The sequence below is a fragment of the Leiobunum rupestre genome, chromosome 8 (assembly GCF_980474605.1).
Source record: "Leiobunum rupestre chromosome 8, qqLeiRupe1.1.hap1, whole genome shotgun sequence".
NCBI classification, from domain to species: Eukaryota; Metazoa; Arthropoda; class Arachnida; order Opiliones; family Sclerosomatidae; genus Leiobunum; species Leiobunum rupestre.
The window spans coordinates 32,444,458-32,460,117 of NC_143391.1; the positions used below are offsets into that span (position 1 = coordinate 32,444,458).

The 15,660-nt window shown below is 44.1% G+C and overlaps 2 protein-coding genes across 2 annotated transcripts; one reads left to right on the forward strand and one right to left on the reverse strand.

Moving 5' to 3' along the window:
* Positions 1-1,610: 1,610 nt before the first annotated feature.
* Positions 1,611-2,432, reverse strand: LOC149933222 (uncharacterized). Its single transcript, XM_090157242.1, has 4 exons — positions 2,416-2,432; positions 1,858-2,355; positions 1,719-1,796; positions 1,611-1,656 (listed from the first exon to the last, which is right to left on the reverse strand). The coding sequence occupies exons 2-4, from the start codon at positions 2,037-2,039 to the stop codon at positions 1,611-1,613; spliced, it is 306 nt and encodes a 101-aa protein (XP_090013368.1). The 5' UTR covers positions 2,040-2,355; positions 2,416-2,432.
* Positions 2,433-13,785: 11,353 nt separating this feature from the next.
* LOC149933223 (uncharacterized protein F54H12.2-like) lies at positions 13,786-15,078 on the forward strand. Its single transcript, XM_090157243.1, has one exon. The coding sequence runs from the start codon at positions 13,786-13,788 to the stop codon at positions 15,076-15,078; it is 1,293 nt and encodes a 430-aa protein (XP_090013369.1).
* Positions 15,079-15,660: the final 582 nt, after the last annotated feature.

Genomic DNA, 15,660 nt, shown 5'->3' on the forward strand with positions numbered 1-15,660 from the left:
AATTTATTTTTCTCAACTTCTCTAGTATGTGATTCAATGAGATACCAATTTTGATACATCTTATTAAAAGCTACAGGCGGGAGGCATATCGAGGATTGGAAAGTAACGTCGTTGAAAAAGAATATTTCCAGGTCCTCACCTTTTAAGCCAATTGATAGACACGAATTTTTTCCTAAACGCCAGCGAAAATTGATTTTCCGCTGAAAGTTAGCATCTTGTTTCCTGCTACCCAAATCGTAAGACATCTTAACGCTTCGAAACCCGAATACGAAATGACGCAAACCCGGGAGCTCCCCCCGGTATTAATATCTCTCGGATGACTCATGCACCCCGGGGAAAAAATATATCGCGCCCGGGCAAGATTTTTTATTAAGTAAATTCCGAAATATACTGCTGAAATTTCAAAAAAAGAAGAAGTACTAAAGGGGTTTCTAACTATATTAGGGGGCTTCTTTTTTACCCTTCCATCACTGATTGTTTCAAAAAAATTATAGGTGGAATAAGAACGAGTATTTGATTTTTTAAAAAAATTTACCTGGAAAAAAGAAATAGGTTTTAATAAAATTTCCGGAGCACCGATTAAAAAAGTAAGACATACTCAAGACATTAATCGGCCCCATCGACCAGCGCCGCGGCTTGAATGGCCCGGACCGCGTCGAGGACCACGTCCGGTAACTCCGCGGTAGGCTAAAGAAATATTATTTTCATTATTAATATTAATATTTTAGATTAGTTAAATTTCTTCTTACGCAACGACGATATTGGAAGATGCCCCGCCCACCGGGGAGTTGACAGCCGCTAACGATAAAAATATATTTAAAAAATAACCGATATTTTATAGGATAATAACTTACGGGTCGGGTATGACGGGGCGGCCACTCCCGTACCCCGGCACGGGGAGGGCAGGCCCGTTCACCGGGACAGGACGACCATGCCCGTACCCCGGAATTCGCGGGGGTGGTCCTCGACTAATGAAAATCATATTTTTTAAGAAATGTAAAAAAATTAGACCAAATGCGACTCACGCTTCTCCGATGGGGCCATTAGCTAGCCTACGCGCCAGCATCCGTTGCAATATCTGGAGGCGTCCTCGACCTCCAGCGGGGCTATGATATTTACATATTTTTTAAAGAAATGTAAAAGAAATTTGACCAATTTCAACTTACACTGCCGCCGGAATGGGGGGAGGGGGGACGTTATTTTCCGCGACTTCGGGACTAACGAAAATCATTTTTTAAGAAATGTAAAATAAAAAATAGGCCAAATTTTAGCTTACATTGACTCTTGCTGCGCTTCGTCGGAAGACATTTTTGGAAATGAAGCCAGAGAATTCTAGCACTAGCGGTCAAAAAAAGATGACAATGAGCAAGTCGAGAGAAGGGGGGTGTCCGCAGGGGTTGAATCACCCACACCTGCAAGTAGAAACTGCCGCGGGCCAAACGGCGAGGGGACAATACCCGACTTTTTTTCCATAGAAAGGAGTAAAATGGTGGAAATAGATGTCAAAAAATAAGCTTACTAGGATTTATTTAAAAAGACGCTTTTTTCGAAAAAACATTTTTTATTGAAAAAACAATTTACAAGAAAATATAAAGAAAATATAAAGTTTTTTAAATCCAAGGAGGCGAAACAGGCGGTGAATTGAGGAGGTCAGAGCTGTAAAAAAAAAACATTTAGTTTTTTAAAAAAATATACTTTTTCTAAAAAAACGAACTTACGAAGGTATAATTGGAGGAGAAGGAACGGCGACTTCGGGGTCGATAAGAAAATTAGGGATGGGCGGCGGCGCGATTAAACTGATTTCGAAAAAAATGTTAGAAGCCTTAATTTATATCTGAAAATTAAAAAATCAAATACCCCAAGTCCACGGCGAACGCCGTCTCGGCGAAATCGCCCGCTACCACCGAGGTGACATGGGCAATCGCGGCGTTCTGGGCCGCCCAGGCAAGATCGACCACCACCTGGAAGTCCAGAGCGGTGGCTTGAAGGGAAGGCGGATCATGGTGATCAACCGAAAAAAGCCTAAGAGAGTCGCCCATGTTACGTGTCGCATTAAATGCACCGCGTAACACGGCGGCCAAAGAGATTAAAGACGCCACATAACGGTGGTCGCCCGGAATAACGGCGGGGAGAGCAAGGAGTGCCGGTGGTGAAAGAGCCAGCGGGGGCGATGAGGGAGATGATGAAAGCGGGCTTTAGAAAAACAAAATGATTTAGGATATTTTTTTTAAAAAGGGGTTAAAGATTTTTTAAAAAACCTACTCGGGAGAAATTATCACCACATCAGGTGACGAAGGAAGGAGAATGTTATCGTTCCATTGAGAAAAGCCAGGAACGGGGCTTGCAGGTGAATAACTAGGTAAAAAAATATAAATTACAATAACGAAAATATATATAAAATATCGAAAAACTCACGAAATAGAGGTAAGAGCCTCCAACTCTTCCCTAGAGGAGGAATCTGAGGATGATGAAGAGAGTGTACGACTAGATAAAATTTAAAAAGTTAGAATTAAAATAACCAAGTGAAATAAAATTTGAAAAAACTTACCAGCGTTTTCGGGAATTCCCGGAGGCCATATTTTTTTTACTGGACTTGTTCTGACTATCGGTAAATTCGCGAGGCTAGATATACCGGTCATTTTAAGGGGCGGGGTCGAAACCCGGATGACCTCTGGGGGTAACCATCTAAGGAGTTTCATTGGACCCACGCTTAATTTACCGCTAGAGATTGTCACGAAATCTAGACAGTTTTCCTCACCAAATAAAATCGCCTCCGAGTTATTGAATACAACCGGAGAGTTTACGACTTAAGGTTAACTTTCAATAAAAGGAGGAATTTTTATAGCGAACGGGGAAAAATACAAAAGACAGGAATGTTATTTTTTTTACAATGTCACGATTATTATTTCTAAAGCGAGATTTTACGAAAGCTGTCGATGAATCTAGGGTCGTAATACGAGCGGTTCAAATTCTGAGTAATGACCTTGTTTTTCAAAAAACCGTGGGAAATATTTTACCCGAATAATATTACGACTTGGATAGACAGGATTCATTTTTCCACCCCCCTTCATGTCTGGAATACCATCCCCCGATGGGAAGGGGGGGTCTTAAAAGCGAGACCATAAATAGACCCGGGACCCGATTAAAAAGTCCCATTCGAAATTTTTTAACCGAAAAATATGGAACTAGATTTCCTTAACGCACTCCGCGATTTTAAATCGGATACACGCCCGGTAAGCCTTGATTTCTTATACCGGTTCTTCTACTATTTGACTTCGTTAACCCTTTGCCCTCACGAATTACCGCGTGAATTACCTAAATGTTTGAAAGATTTGGAATTGGTACGCGTTTTTATTGAACTTATTGACTACCTTAAACTTATACCTCTAGCCCCGCGAAATTGTAATAATTTAAGAGAATTGGAATCGCTAATCGATAATGTCCCATCCGAGATTAAAACCCCGACCTTCTTAGCTGAATGCGAGAAACAACGCGATGTATTAAACGAATTCGAGGAATATGTCGACTTCGATTATAATTGGTCTAGCCAACCAAACGATCCAACGGTCACTCAACCACGTGAATTACCGGTTAACCCCGCCCCCGTTGATGACATTTCGTTAGACGCCGATTTCCCGTTCTCAAATAATTTATGGATGTCCCCGGTTGAAAAGATATCAGATAACGAGAGCTCTTCCGCTTCGAGTGACGAGATAAAATTCATAAAATGTTTTAACCCTTCGGAAAAATCACCCGGATTAAATACCTCCGAAAAAGAGATGACGAATTCCGAAACATTTACGGACGATTTTTCACTCCCAGCGGAATATTCACAATTTGAAAAAACTTTACTAATCAGGTCGAGTCCCGCGACGCCCCCTCTAGAAATTACTCGACTTTCCCCTGAAAAAAGCCCAGAATGGGGGCACTCCAGCCTATTCTCGCAATTTTCGCAGCTTGAAAAAGCAATACTAATTAACGGCAAAGCCGAAACCAGCGGACATTCGGTAGACCTCGAAAATATTATCCCTAGCGCACCCGATAAATGTCCTTCAAGGCGGGACCTTAAACCCGCAAAGACTTCTCTACTAGAAGATATTATTAGAGAAACAATCGGGGCTGAACTTGAAGGAACGAATATTTTTAAAAACAATGATGAAACGGGGGCCCCGGAAAACAATTTAGACTCGCTTAATGACGACTTATTTTTACCGTCTGAAGAAGAAAATTGGTTAGCGGAATTCCCTTTAAACGAGACGTCAAAACTCCCAGCTGACAGCCCCGCGACACGTGGCCTAGCTATATCGAGCGTTTCCCCGGAAGCCTCCGCGCGCGAGGAGGAGAGGCGAGAGTCACTCCTTGCCTCGCCAAATATAGGAGCGCTATCGCCATCTGGCGTCGACGGCGCTAACTATTTTAATAAGGAGGAAAATAAAATTTTAAATCCGGAAGTAGATACTTTTCTCGACTTGAAAAATATTTCGCCGGAATTTCACGAGGGTTCAAGCGTTAATAACCTAATTCCTTCTAGAAAAAGGCGATCTTTTTCACAACTTCTAACCCATAATAACTCGGTTCCTGAAGCGGATTTAGGCTTAGATTCGTGCCGACCCGGGACTTTCCCTCAAACTAACGCGGTATTTCTTAGAGAGACTGTTTCTAGCGGCGATTCGCATACCCACGCCGTTACTCGTAAAATTAGATGTCTGAATCCGGAAGTAGAAACCCCACCCCTCGATTTGAATATTACGCCCGAATTTCACGAGGGGCCAATCGTTAATAACCTAGTTCATTCTAGAAAAAGGAGATCTTCCTCGCAGCTTCTACCACTTAATTTAACGGTTCCAGGGGAAGTTTCACCGGGAGCCGGGGCTTCCACTAACGCGATATTGATTAGAGACGCTTTTTCTCGCGGCGATTCTCCATGCCCGGTGTTTTCGTCTTCACCGCGTAAGATCCCGGATCCTTTTCTAGATCAAGCGGGGCCATCACATAAAATCTTGAAGTGGGATAGCGAAAGTTCGATTTCATCATTTAACTGGTATTCGAACGAAGATATTCCGCCTCTTTTATCGCCTCTCCCCGCGGACGATGATGATGACGTTCCACCGCCTCAAGCATTTCAACTCGATGAACTAGAGATCGACCAACCACTCCCGATTCAAGCTGGAGGTAATCAACCGGATATCGCTCAGCCTCTTCAAGCACCCCAACCTGAAGACCTTCCTGCTCTTCAAGAAGAGGATCATCTACAGCCCCCGCCACTTCCGCTTCAAGTCATCGAGGCTCCGCCCGTTCAACAAGATGGCCAGGGTCTTCAGCTGGAACTACCCGCGAATTTTGAAATTATTCAAGATGGAACGAAAGAATACCCGCTATTCAATCTCGTTGGAAGATACGTTGAAGTGCGCTTCACCGCGGATGTAGAGCTCGGGATTACGCAGTTCGTGACCTTTATTTTCGATCAACTTCTCGATGACGACCAAGTTCAAATTTCATGTACCTCGGAAGTTTTCCCGGCGCGGGTGCTCGAAATTTCTTTCCGCCAGAAATCGCAACTCCAGCCCGGTGATGTTTTCGATTTACTCGAAGGCGAGATCTATCTGGATGAGCGGGATGATTTCTGGAACTCGCCAATTTTATTCACGTTAAACGTGGTAAGATTACCTCACGGAGGATCTCTGAGGCGACGCGGACTTAAAAAGCATATCGATTACATACGCGATAAAAGAAGTTTTATCTCAGTCCAAAACAAAGACTCATTGTGTCTCCCGCGAGCATTAATTATTGCTATCGCGTATTTAAAGAAGACGCGAAACCCCGGAAATAAAGAATATTTCCAGGAGTATAAGGCTTTGTACAAGGCCTCTTCGCGAAAACAAAGGGAAAAAGCCGAAGAGTTACGCGTCGAGGCGGGCGTTTCGAAACGCGAATGCGGGGCTTTCACGAGTTTAGTGCATTTCCAATTTATTCTCTCTGATTATCAAATAATCGTTTTTGAGGTTTATAACGACAGACCTAGGGTTTTATTCCAAGGGGAAGGGGGGAACTCCGAAAATAAACTTTATTTAATTTATAATCAGAAACATTATGACGTAATCGCGAAATTGACGTCGTTCTTCGCCACTAATTATGCATGCTCCGTCTGCTTGGTCGGATACGATAAATTGGAACGGCACAAATGCGCGATTTTCTGCAAATCCTGTTTCAGACATCAGAAATGTTCCGGCGAGCTAGTCAAATGCGCCGATTGTTTTCGCTCCTTCCAGGGACTGGAATGCTTCCAAAGCCACCGCGAATCGGTTCCCTCCCTCTGTAGTCAGGTTAAAGTGTGCAAAGACTGTTACAAATACGTGGACTATCGCTCTAGGGAAACTATCCATTCTTGTTCGGAAGTTTTCTGTCGTATTTGTAAAAAGCACGCGCCGCATCCTCACCTTTGCTTCGTCCAACGAATTAAAGACCACCCCGAGCCTGACATGACCAAACGACGATTAGCACTAGGGGGCGTCCCTTCGTATTTGTTTGTGTTTTATGACATCGAGTCGATTCAGAATAAACAACACGTAAATAAAAAGGGGGCGTTCGAGCATGAGCCGTTTCTTCTAATATCCCAAATTGTATGCCCCGCGTGCATCGACGAGCGAGACTCCAACTTCGATTGCGAGGTGTGCATCCGCTTTAGCTCGCGACAAAAAATATTTTACGGGGGAAATGTTGTGGTAAAGTTCGTGGATTATATCAGAACTTTAGCGGATATTAAAAAAATTTACTTATTCGCTCACGCCGCGAAATGTTATGATCTCCAATTCGTTTTCAAAGCCGTTCTTTCAATCGACGAGACCTTTGTGCCCTTCGTGATAGTAAACGGGACTAAAATTCTCTTCTTTAACTGTTTTAATTTCAATTTTCTCGATTCCTATTCGTTCATCCCCATGGGACTCGCCGCGTTTAGGAAGACGTTTGGACTAGGGCCTTCCATGGATAAGGGTAGATTCCCTCACCTTTTGTTTAATTTTGTCGAAAATAATTTCGATCCCGCTGACCCCGTAACCACTAATTATTCGACCGAGAAGGGGGATAAATTTCCGCCCCTCGAAGCGTACGGGGCTAACTATCTAGGGGTAAAGGAAAGAGCGGCCCTTCTTAAATGGCACGGGGAGCAAATAGCCGCGGGCGGTCACTTTGACTTTCTAAAAGACGCGATTTCGTATTGCACGGCGGATGTCAATATACTCCGACTGGGATGCGCAACGTTTAGACGTGAATTCATGGAAATCTGCGACACTGACCCTTTCCGCGCTGCCATCACACTCCCTGGCGCCTGCAATTACGTCTTTAGGAAACGCTTTCTCATTCCTGACACGATAGGGATACTCCCCCCCGGAGGTATGAGAAATAGGGACCGACAATCAACCGCGGCTTTTGAATGGCTCGCCTGGGAAGAAAAACGCAGGGGAATAAGAATAGTGTCAGCTATGCGGGGGCGGGAGGCTATGGTAGGTAAATTTAAAGTGGACGGTCTTGACGGAAATGACGTTTACATGTTCCAGGGCTGCTATTTTCATGGGTGCGTTCGCTGTCAAGTAGTGGGAAGAGACAGACCTCTATGGTCAGATCCCTCACAAACGTTCAACCTCAGGTACCAACAAACAGTCAGGGTCGTTGCTCAACTCCGGAAACTTAAGAAAAACGTTATAGAGATCTGGGAATGTGATTTTTACCAACTTCGCCGTCAAGCGAAGGATAAGGCGTTTTTCGAAAAAGTACGCGCCATGATAATTTCACCCTTGAATCCTCGAGACGCGTTTTTCGGAGGGAGAGTTAACGCGACAGTCCTTTACTACAAGGCCAAAGGCGATGAACGCGCGTTTAACGTCGACATGCTTTCACTTTACCCGACTGTCAACCTTCTAGATAGAATACCCGTCGGTCACCCTAAAGTTTTACTAGACGCTGATGATTTAGGAGATCTCGATTCGCTAGACGGGTTAATTCAGTGCCGCGTTCTCGCCCCTCCTAGACTTTTTCACCCTATCCTACCCATGCACTGTAATTCGCGACTTCTTTTCGTTTTATGTGGTACATGTGCACGTCTAAGATTTCAAGGACGGTGTCCTCATTCCGATCCCGAGCGGGCATTCGTGGGGACATTCGTTTCCGACGAACTGAAACTAGCCGTTTCCAGAGGTTACAAAGTGCTTGAAATGTACGAAGCTTGGCATTATCAAACAACGCAGTATAACAAGGAGACCCAGGAGGGAGGCTTGTTTTCGGACTACATCAAGACAATGTACAAAATGAAGGCCGAGGCTTCGGGGTTTCCAGTGGGGATCACAACCCCCGACGAAAAAAACAAATACGTCTCGGATTTCGAGGACCACGAAGGCGTTAAACTCGATCCCACGAAGATCGCGTTAAACCCCGGTAAACGTGCCGTCGCGAAGTTAATGTTAAATAGTTTTTACGGTAAGTGGGGACAACGGAATAACCTCGTAAAAACCGAGATCGTTAAGGATCGAGAACAATTCTTTAAACTATTTAATGACCCGAATATCGAAAGGAAAAGTGTCTTGGCGATAAACGATAAGACGTTGCTTGTCAAATGGGAACACCTCAAGGAAATCGATCCGGCTTTGGCCCATGTAAACGTAGTTTTAGCCTGTTATACCACCGCTTTTGCCCGAATGAGGCTCTATACTCATCTAGAGGCTCTAGGGGATAGTATACTTTACCACGACACTGATAGTTTAATATATAGATCACGCGATGGCAATAAGCTAGTGCAGGAAGGAACATTCCTTGGGAATATGACGGATCAATTATCGGAATTTGGTCCAAATTGTCATATTACCGAATTTTGCTCGGGCGGCCCGAAAAATTACGCCTTCCGCGTACTCAACCGCGATACCGGTGAAATTAAGGAGGTCGTCAAGGCTAAAGGTCTCAGGCAGAACTATTCCACTAGAAATTCCATCTCTATGGACTCGTTGAAAGGGATGCTCGGAATCGATGTAGACGCGCCCACTCTCGAGAAAGAAATCGAAATCCCGCATCATATTTGTCGGTTAAATGATCATACAGTGGTAACTGTAAAGCAAGTTAAAAAATATAGGCCAGTTGTCAATAAATTACGCGTTATCGATAATTTCGAAACATTACCGTTCGGATATAAAGAATAATATTTAAAAAAATGACTAGTTCAGAATGAAAAAACATATCCTAATATCCGGGTATAACCCGTTTATAGAATGCCTGTAAAAGGAATTATTGGTTAATTACCCTTATACGCGAAGTTTCGGTATTAACTGTTTTTATCCATCATATTCGAAAGATAAGTCGTTATGGCTTTAAAAACTATTAACCTATAATGTAACTCATATTAGACGATAAGTCCCACTTAAAATGGCAGCATCAGTATTAAGTAAATAACACCGCTAAACTCATATTTTTTATTTTTACCCGAACGGTTTGTTTCTTAAATATCGATGTAGTTTAACTTAGAGACCTCATTTAATAAAAGCATGTTACCACTGTATGGTCCTTTCTCCGCTCTTCTGAGCGGGCCGAGCGGTAGCGGGAAGTCCGTTTTGATGGCGCGAATTATAAAAAATAAAGATGAAATGATTTCCCCCCCGCCGACCAAAATATTTTGGCATTATAGCGAGTGGCAAACACTTTATGACACTTTAAAAGACTCCGTAGTGTTCCGAGAAGGAGTCCCCAATCTCGATGATTACCCTGGTGAAGAAGGCGAACACGTTCTCCTCATCGCCGACGATTTAATGAACGAGAACAATGGTCAAATCGGAGCTTTCTTCACGAAAGGCGTTCACCACCGTAATATAAGCTTCGTATTTATAACCCAGAACATTTTCCCAAAAACAAAGGATGCGCGCGAAATTTCGCTGAACGCGAATTACATGGTTTTGTTCAAGAACCCTCGTGACCAACTTCAACCCGCTATATTATTCCGTCAACTTAGAGGCGCCAATTACCGCTTCGCTATCGAGGCCTATCTCGACGCGACCAAACGCCCTCACGGCTATATTCTTATCGACAATAGGCAGGAGTGCCCCGATGACTTCCGTTTAAGAACGGATATTTTCCCCGACGAAACCGAAATGGTCTATATCCCTAAGAAAAAAAAGTAGGGAGTATAAAGTCAGCGGAGAGGAAGAAGTCCCTATCCAGTTCGAAAATGCCGGCCCTGGTTGCCGGACACAAAGATTTTCTCTCGGCCCTAGGTAGATCAAATTTTAAACAACGACGCGCTATTCTCCATCACGCTAAAAAACCCTTAATTGATGCTATTGCTGAATGCTGCGATAATACTTTGAAAGGGAATTTAAAGTTAAACCCTTGTCAGAAACGAAAACTAGCTAAACAAAAGAAATTCATTAGACAGGTAGCCTCTAAAAAAGTAGCCTGGCGTAAGAAGAAATTAATTTTAGTTCAAAAAGGTCACGGGATTCTAAGTATTCTCATCCCCACCGTTATTTCAGCCCTCAGTGGGATTTTAGGTCGTTCTTAAGGAAATAAAAAAAATGTACGCTCAAAAGTTAGCCTTAGTCCCCCTCGACTCGTTAGGAAAAAATAATAATAATAATAATAATAATAATAATAATAAAAATGTTCTCATCCCCTCTCGAGATACCCCTCAATTTTCGTTTCCACATCCGTTAGGGTCCTCCGTGGATGAATTAAATAATAGCATGACCGACGTACTCAATTCCAATCTTGACATTAGGGATAAAGTTAAATTATTCGAGCAGATGTTCCATCGATATCAAAACATTAAGGATATAGCGACGAAGCCAAAAAATAGAAAAGAAACCGGGCAGGACACGGCCTTCTTAAATCTCGTTCCGATTCAGTTTAGAGCGAGTGCGAAGGACTTAATTAGCCGATTGATTAGCTTAGGCGATAAAGTTTCGTGGTCGAGTGAAGGCGAGTTGTTTATAGATCAAACGCGCGTGCCCGGGTCAGATATCGCTACGCTCGTAAGTTACGCCGTTGGGGCTATAAATAGAAAACGAACGCCTCCCCCCACCGGTTGGAACGAGTTCGACGCCTTGTTCACGCCTACGGTATCATTCAAGAAAACCATCCCGCGAGTGAAAAAGAAGAAAAAAATTACATTTTCGGCGAAACCTAGAAAAGCATCGGTCGTTCGGACTCCGCTCCAATTTAAACCCCGGGACTTATCGAAAGGGGTTATCAATAGAGGCGCGAAAAAAAGGAAAACGGAACAACCAATATGGGAAGAGTTTCTAACCCCGAGGCAGTCTTGAAAAAAATTTATTACGATCCAAAACATCCCGCGAGTTTCGACGGATTGGAAAAACTTTATCAGGCCGTGAAAGACAGAGGTATTCCCCGGGAAACGGTAGAAAAATGGTTAACGAAGCAAGAATCGTACACGTTACATAAGACCGCCTATCGGAAATTTAAAAGGAGCAAGGTTTTCGTAACTAATATTGGCGACCAGTTTCAAATGGACTTGGCGGACATGAGAGACATTTCCGAACACAATTCCGGCTTTAATTACCTACTAGTATGTATCGATACATTCTCGCGACGCGCGTGGGCAGTCCCTTTAAAAAGTAAGAAAGCCGAAGACGTAATCGCCGCGACCGAGAAAATATTCGAGGATCTCACGCCTCTTAAAGTTCAAACCGATAAAGGGGGGGAGTTCACGGGGAAAAAATATCAGGATTTCCTTAAAAGTAAAAAAGTTAAATTCTTTACTAGCGAAAACGATACAATCAAAGCGTGTATGGTCGAGCGACTAAATCGTACGCTAAAGGCTAAAATGTATAAATATTTCACTGCTAATAACACCTATCGATACTTGGACGTCCTCCCTGATTTAATTCATAGCTACAATACCACTAAACATTCCACTATAAAAATGTCACCTCTAGACGTGAAACCGGAAAATATTCTGAAAGTATTTAAAACAATTTACAAGGAAATCCCCGTGAAAAGCCGACGTCAACCTAAACTTAAAGTCGGTGACTTTTGTCGTATCAGCAAATACAGGGGGGTCTTTGATAAAGCCTACCCCGGTACCTGGTCAAAGGAAGTCTTTAAAATCACCCGCCTCGTAAATTTAGACCCGCCCCTTTACACGATCGAAGATTTAACGGGGGAGGGAATAAAGGGACGTTACTATCAGGAAGAACTGCAATTAGTCGCTAAACCTCGACTATACAAGATCGATAAAATTCTCAAGTCTCGGAAACGCAAAAATCAGGTCGAATACTTTGTCAGTTTCGTAGGATATCCGTCGAACGCGAACTCGTGGGTCAAGAAAAAAGATGTATCTGACATTACCTTCAAACGCTAGCATGCGGGTTTACGCCGACAATACGATGGCGTCCTATACCTCAGCGTTACCGAAACCTGTCGAATTGGCGGGGTCTTGGGAGTGCGGGCTAGCTGAGATAAATTACACTAGCGCGTTCTTCAACGTCCTCGAGGGACAAAACACTATCGTTTTCATGGTTGTCGACGAAATCCCTCCTGTCGAATGTAACCCGTCTCCAATCGAAGTCAAGCAAAATGAACCGGAGACTAGCATCGAAAAAAACCTAGAGCCGCCTCAAGCCGATCAACCTAGTTTGGGAATAACACTTAAAATTACCACGCCGGGGAAAAAAAATCCGAAAGGGAAAAAAACGGAGCAGATTTTCGATGCCGCCAAAAACGGTGAAACTCTTACGGGTGAAGCTCAGATCGCCGAATGCGCGGCTCAGCCTAGAAGACCCAGAGGGACCTCCCACGTTTATAGGGTACCCATAGGGTACTATTCTTCCATCGAACATTTAATTAAGATAATAAACGAAATTATTAAAGATATGAAGACGTCTCTTCAATATAACGAGATCACTCGCCGAGTTCGAATAAGCCCCTTTCGTCATAACGTACTAGTGCAATTTCATTTTGGTCTAGCCATGACATTGGGCTTCGATCCCGGGATTCAATCTTTGGAAAGGGGTTACCGGGGCGCTAGGCCGGCCCTTATAGGCTTTCAAATCCCCCCTCAACTTTACGTTTATACTAATATCGTCGAAGATCAAATGGTGGGTGACACTCTCGTTCCTCTCGTTAGGATTGTCCCCGTAGAAGGCTCGTTCGGAGATAACGTCGGGAAAATTTATGACGTGCCTCATTACGTGCGAGTCTCCAAACGCTATTTCGACACGATCCAAGTACATATAATGAACCCTCAGGGGAAACCGGCGCCATTTGCCTTCGGGTCTCTGACGGTTAAACTACATCTACGGAAACAAGATGCCTAAGCCGGATGTCCTCGACGCGCGGGGGTCCTGTCCCTATAGAAATTATTATCTTAATCAAGCGCAAACTGGGGGGTCTAATTTCTATCAAGGAGCGGCTTATCAGAAAGGGCACGGTCTCGGAAGTCTGTTCTCGGGGCTCTTCCGCTGGGCCTCCCCTCTTTTAGTTAGAGGGGCGAAGTATATAGGAAAACAAGCGTTGGGGGTCGGCAGTAAAATTCTCAATGACGCCGTGGCGGGTGAGAATATAAAATCTTCGGCGAGGAAACGTTTCGGTGAAGCTCTAGAAGGGATAACCGGACAAAGCGGTTCGGGGCGGAAAAAGCGTAGGAGAACTAAAACGAGAAGCAAGAAGAAGAAAACAACGAGCAGGAGGAAAACTAGAAAAAGGACCGTTAAACGCAGAATCGGGGCAGTAGCTCGTCGGAAGTCCACGAAACACGTTCGTGACATTTTTTCCCTCAACTAAAAAAGAACCAAAATGTACAAAGTTGAAGCCTTGAAATCGGAATTGGACCTGTTCTCGGTCACCCCCGTGCAAACTAGCGTCGAAAGCGCGACTCCAACTTTCTATCGACCGATCTCTACGCTACGAGATGATTCCCAGATTGAATTTTGTATCCCTAAAAGCCCCGAGTATACGGATCTCGCGATGAGTCTCCTTCACGTTAAATGTAAAGTAACGCGGGAGAATGGGGCTAATTTAGACCCCGACGTTAAATTATCAACTTGTAATAACCTAATGCATAGTCTCTTCGATCAAATTGAAATCTACTTGAACGACAATTTAATCACGCCCTCGGCAAGTCGATATTCATATCGAGCCTATTTAGAATCGCTCTTGAACTATTCTGGCGAGGCTAAAACTTCTCACCTGACTTCGTGTCTCTACGCCAAAGACGCTGCCGGAAAGTTTGACGATATAATTACCAACTCGGGGAGCAAGATTCGTCAAGCAGCTATTAAGGATTCAAAGGAAATTTCCTTAGTAGGGGCAATATACGCCGACCTTTTCAACATTCCGAAATACCTTCTAAGCGGGGTGGAAATTAAAGTCCGACTTTCAAGGAGTAAAACGGCCTTTGTCCTTATGGGAGACCCCTCGTTAAACGTGGGGAATTTTAAGATCGCTATAACGGACGCTACTTTGGAAATACGGAAATGCAAGATAAGTCCTCAAATCATTCTGGCTCACGAAAACGCTCTCTTAGGCGCCACAGCGAAGTACCCTTTTACCCGAACCGAAGTGAAAAGCCACGTACTGCTCACCGGCGTTTCAAATACGAGTCTCGACAATGTGTGGCTGGGACCGCTCCCTCAACGCGTTATTATCGGCCTAGTCTCGCATACGGCTTGCGCGGGCGATTTTCATAAAAATCCTTATAACTTTCAACCATTCGGGTTAAATTTCTTATCTCTCTACGTTGATTCGGACGCGGTTCCGAGCAAACCTCTCCAGCCCAAGTTTTCCCAGAATCAATTTGCCCGTGAATATTACACCTTGTTTACGGGGACTAATATACACTTTAAAGATGATGGGAATAGTATATCGCACTCAGAATATCCGAGGGGCTATACTCTATATGCCTTTGATATCACGCCTGATCTTTCCGCGAGTGACAACTCTCATTGGAACCCCGTAAGACGGGGACAGCTACGTATCGAGTTGGGATTCGAAACCCCGCTCACTGAATCGGTTTCGGTCGTTATTTACGGGGAATTTCATAGTTTAATGCAAATAGACAAAGACCGCAACGTGGTGATTGATTATTAAAATGAACACGTTAGAAATAAACGAGATCCTCGGGCATTTACCCGGGTATCAAGGTGCCTTTGCTTCCGATAGACTCCCCGAATATATCCCTTCCTTCCCCGCCTCCCTGGTCGTTAACCTCGATCCTCACGATGGGCCCGGGACTCATTGGGTAGCTATTTACCTAGACGCTTTCAGGAGGGCCGGGTACTTTGACTCGGCGGGTCGTCCGGTGACCCTCCCCACGATAAAAAAGTTCCTGAGAAAAAATTCCTCGAAAATACTCTACAATAGACGTCGTCTACAGGCCGTGGGAAGCAAAGTTTGCGGACAATACTGCGTGCTCTATCTGGAACATCGCTATAGGGGGCGGAGTTTGACCTCCTTCGCTGATAGGTTCACGAGGAACCAATGGAGTAATGACAATCGCGTGGAGACCCTATTTAAGAAGCGGATTTAACTTACCTTGAGTCAGAGGGGGTATCAGCCAACAGAAACATCATGGAAAGACCGCTGGTAGTTGTCGATTTTGAATTCTTACTCGGCGCGAAATACGAACCGGTCGTTAAAGAAGTTGCCGTCGCGTTCGTCGGGGAGTTTCCC

Coding starts and splice junctions, on each gene's coding strand:
- LOC149933222 (XM_090157242.1), bottom strand. CDS start 2,039: ATGGGCGACTCTCTTAGGCTTTTTTCGGTTGATCACCATGATCCGCCT. Junction 1,797..1,857: donor GCGTTCGCCGTGGACTTGGG/GTATTTGATTTT, acceptor TTTCGAAATCAG/TTTAATCGCGCCGCCGCCCA. Junction 1,657..1,718: donor TCTCCTCCAATTATACCTTC/GTAAGTTCGTTT, acceptor TTTTTTTTACAG/CTCTGACCTCCTCAATTCAC.
- LOC149933223 (XM_090157243.1), top strand. CDS start 13,786: ATGTACAAAGTTGAAGCCTTGAAATCGGAATTGGACCTGTTCTCGGTC.